This window comes from Cyprinodon variegatus, unplaced genomic scaffold, assembly GCF_000732505.1.
Source record: "Cyprinodon variegatus isolate N-32 unplaced genomic scaffold, C_variegatus-1.0 Scaffold247, whole genome shotgun sequence".
Taxonomy (NCBI): Eukaryota; Metazoa; Chordata; class Actinopteri; order Cyprinodontiformes; family Cyprinodontidae; genus Cyprinodon; species Cyprinodon variegatus.
Genome location: NW_015150700.1, coordinates 988,934 through 992,499, shown reverse-complemented (window position 1 = coordinate 992,499; position 3,566 = coordinate 988,934). Strand labels below are relative to the sequence as shown.

The following is a 3,566-nucleotide window of genomic DNA, read 5'->3' as shown; positions in this document are numbered from 1 at the left end:
ATGCCTCACGTATAGCATATGCTGGCTCAACATTTCCCGCAGTACCCGCCGTATGTCAACGTGTGCCAGTGTACTTCAGCCTGCTCATAACTTATACAAAATGTAACCATAACTTATCCAACGCACACCAGCATTTTTGCCAGATTTTTCGTACGACGGGTATACGCTGGTCTAACTTGTCAAGGTGTGACAGGGGTTTTAACAGCCAAGTTTGCCCTATAGCTAAAATTCTAACTACTAAATTTAATGGAGCTAATGGATTGTTCCTCTGCATCAGGTGAATAATTTCTTTAAAATCCTTTCATAAGTTTTTAAATAAGGCGTGTGGCTGCGGTCTCTGGTGTTTATTCTGCCTTCTCCCTCATTCACTCTGCTTTCTTGTATGATCAGCTGATCCAGCAGGCTCACCTGTTTTGTTTTCTTCACTATGATACTTCTGGACTGCTGAAGCTGTTAATAGACACTGCTGCCACCTGGTGGTTTAAGGGGGGGAAGTGCATGTTCCACCAAAAAATGTTAAAGAATCCTTTAAAAACAATTCCTGCATCCAGATTATGATGCAGGTCATCACTAAAATGTAATTGATTTGGTCCTTGGACTGAGGTTCACCTTTGGTAAAGAATTCATAAGATCCTTCCATAACTTTCAGAACTGCAGTCAGTCCCTAAACTGGTGTGGCTATCACTGTTATCACAGGGACACATTTCCCACAGGGATCAGCTTAATAATCACCCTGATCTTGAGTAATGCATATATCACTATCAAATCAGTTTTACAATAAAAAAAACAATACATTTAAGAGTTAATAAACGGCATTTTTCCTTAAAAAAAAATTTAGGGAACATCTTTATTCAGCACATTAAAATGCGTTCCAACTGCATAAAGTCAATTCAACAGGAAGAATATGGTGGCCAATGTTCTTCTATCTTTTCATGTGTCTGAGAGTAAACGCACAAGCCGGTTTTTGTTTGAATGCTCCATAATTCCAGGTGAGATGGAAGCTGTTCCCACAGGTAGATTATCTCCTGTTTTCTGTCTTTATCTCTAAAGGAAATGATAAACGTCAGCTCATAAAGACGACCCCTTGCGGCATCAGATGAGGGCCTACCTTTTTATTGGAAGCTGTTGTTTGCGTTTCCATTGTAGCTGAATAATTCTGGAGATATGTGGGGTCTCCTGGGCTGGGCTCCAGGGGCAGGATACCAAAACTGCCAAGAAAAGACAGATCCTCAAGTCAGAGGATAAGATGAGAGATTGCTTGATTGTTAAAGGGTAAAGGACTCACCTGGGCGTCAGGGGGCTGAGGGCTGCAGGCCCCCCCAGTAAACTTCGCCCGCTCTTGGGTTTGTTCTGTTTAGAGAGCAGAGTGCCAGCTGACGCCATGGAAACTGTGTTACCCAATAGCGAGCCAGAGTCCGGGGAGATGAGAGAGGAATCGATGTATGAAACTGATAAATCGGTCGTCAGCTTTCCCGAAGACTCTAGATTAAGACGATTCAACTCCTGAAAGGAAGGAACAGAGTGAGGAAACCAGTGACCCGACCTTTGACCCTCAGGCGCCCAACCTATCAGCTAATCAAAGTGTTTTAGGTACCAGCGTGTCCTGCGGCGTTTCCATCAGTGCAGTGTCAAGGCGATGGGATGGGTTCTGGGCGGGGCTTATGTGTGGAGGGGGCGGGGCTGAAGAAGAATTCTGCAAATTTGACAACCTGAACACTTGATCTGGATCCGGCTTCTCTCCTGGAGTAAAATCCACAATATTTTCTATAGTCACACAGCCAGGGGGGGTTTCAGGGAATAATCGTGTGTGAGAGGGTGTGTTTACGTTACCTAGGTGACAGAGGTTCTGGAACGGGGACCAGAGGAACGGGTTGAGGGTTAAACTTTTCTGGAAGCACTCAGCACCTTTAGTGGCGCGGTCGGTCTTACTGCTCGGAAACACGGGACAGAAGTCAGCAGCTGCAGCGCCTCAGCGACCGGCAACAGGCCGGAGAAACCCGCAGCTTACCAGTAAATGTGTCCCAGTAACGACAGCGTGAAGGAGGCGGAGTCCCCAAACTCTGTGATGATGTCATCCTGACTCTTCTGTTTGTTCAGGACCCCCCCGATCAGAACCTGCTCCCCCTCAGCGAGCCTGAGAGACAGACAGACGGAGGAGAGACATCAGCTTCTCCCGTTTCCTTCTCCACCATAAAAACAAAACCTGAGTGTTTTCTTACTTGCTGAGCTCCACGCAGCACTTAGCCAGCAGGAATCGAACCTGCGGCGTGGAGCAGCTGTGAGCCTTCAGTAGTCTGTAAGCTTTGTAAGGTTTCCCAGAGCGGTAATAACACGTAGCCAACAGGTAGAGGGCCTCCTCTGAACGCACTGAGAGAGAGACGGGAAAACAGGCAGACGGGTGAACTAACGCAGACAGAGAGGGAAAAAATAAAAAACAGGCCAACAGAAAGACAGGTCTAACCTTCAGCGTAGAGTCTCTCAGCGAGGAAAACAGCATCCAGGTAGGCATAGTGGTTGAGAGCCTGCCACACCGCAGCCTGAACAGAACCAGAACAGCAGTCAGGAACAACAGAACAGAATAAACATTAACATTCTATCAGTAATGGCCGCAAAACACATTTATCCCTTTAGTTTTGTATGAAATATACACTTTAAACTACCTCAAAGGGCATGTATCCCTTTAATCGTGAACAAAAAAACTATTTTAATTACTTCCATTGGTTATAACATGGGTCAGTTGTTCTCATACCTTTGTTGTTGAGCTTTTTTCTCAGTTTATAACACCTTTTCTATTATTCCATATAACCAAATAAGAAATAAATGTATGTATAATTCATGCTGATATAGTATCGGTCAATTCTCAAAGCTGCAATATATCGTAAAACAAGGAGTTTTATGTGGGAACCACTTTAAAAAAAGGTACTGATTCTATGACAAGTGAGGGTTTTAAAAAGCACTGAAGAAAAACAAGATTGAAATCCAAATATTCAAATGAAATAAAAACCTAAAAGATAAAGCATGCAGCTTTGCTTTGTTACTGCGGGCAGACCGAGTCAGTGACTAGTAGGGTTGGGCATTGATAGCAGATCAGAATCAATTCTAGACTTTCAATTCTCCCAAAATGGTTAACTTTTTTTTTAAATTTCTGGATTCCTAGTTTTTATGCCCAGTCCACCAATCAGAAACAGAAGCTGCACAATATGAGCGAAGAAGACTCAATGTGTGAGCAACCATCTGTCTGTGATGCTACCTGAAACGCCAGCGGTGGCATTAGATTATATGAATGATGGCGCACGGTCTCCACAACTACACAAGTAATGGCGACCACCAGTACATTATGCAAAGCAGAGAGTAATGGATTAATCACGCGTTTTTTCTCTGGCAGTTCGACGGAAAATCCTCCCTCTTCAAGTTGGCAATCTAACGACGAACCCGTCCGTGGAGGATCAGGAATCAGAAAGGTGAAATAACTTTTTTTTTTTTTTTTTTACTTTTACCCGATGTATTCCAGCATCCAGCTGCCATGCACGTGGGCATTGTCAGTTTCACTATAGCTCTGGTGAATT

General features: G+C 44.1%; 1 protein-coding gene across 1 annotated transcript in view; it reads right to left on the bottom strand.

Moving 5' to 3' along the window:
- Positions 1–3,566, bottom strand: part of cdc27 (cell division cycle 27) — a 21,132-nt gene that overhangs the window by 8,049 nt on the left and 9,517 nt on the right. Inside the window, exons 2-8 of the mRNA XM_015382033.1 lie at positions 2,462–2,537; positions 2,220–2,367; positions 2,009–2,134; positions 1,831–1,928; positions 1,595–1,740; positions 1,286–1,503; positions 1,109–1,208 (exon numbers count right to left, since the gene is read on the bottom strand). Of these exons, the coding sequence (XP_015237519.1) occupies positions 1,109–1,208; positions 1,286–1,503; positions 1,595–1,740; positions 1,831–1,928; positions 2,009–2,134; positions 2,220–2,367; positions 2,462–2,537 (912 nt within the window). The remainder of the gene's footprint in view (positions 1–1,108; positions 1,209–1,285; positions 1,504–1,594; positions 1,741–1,830; positions 1,929–2,008; positions 2,135–2,219; positions 2,368–2,461; positions 2,538–3,566) is intronic.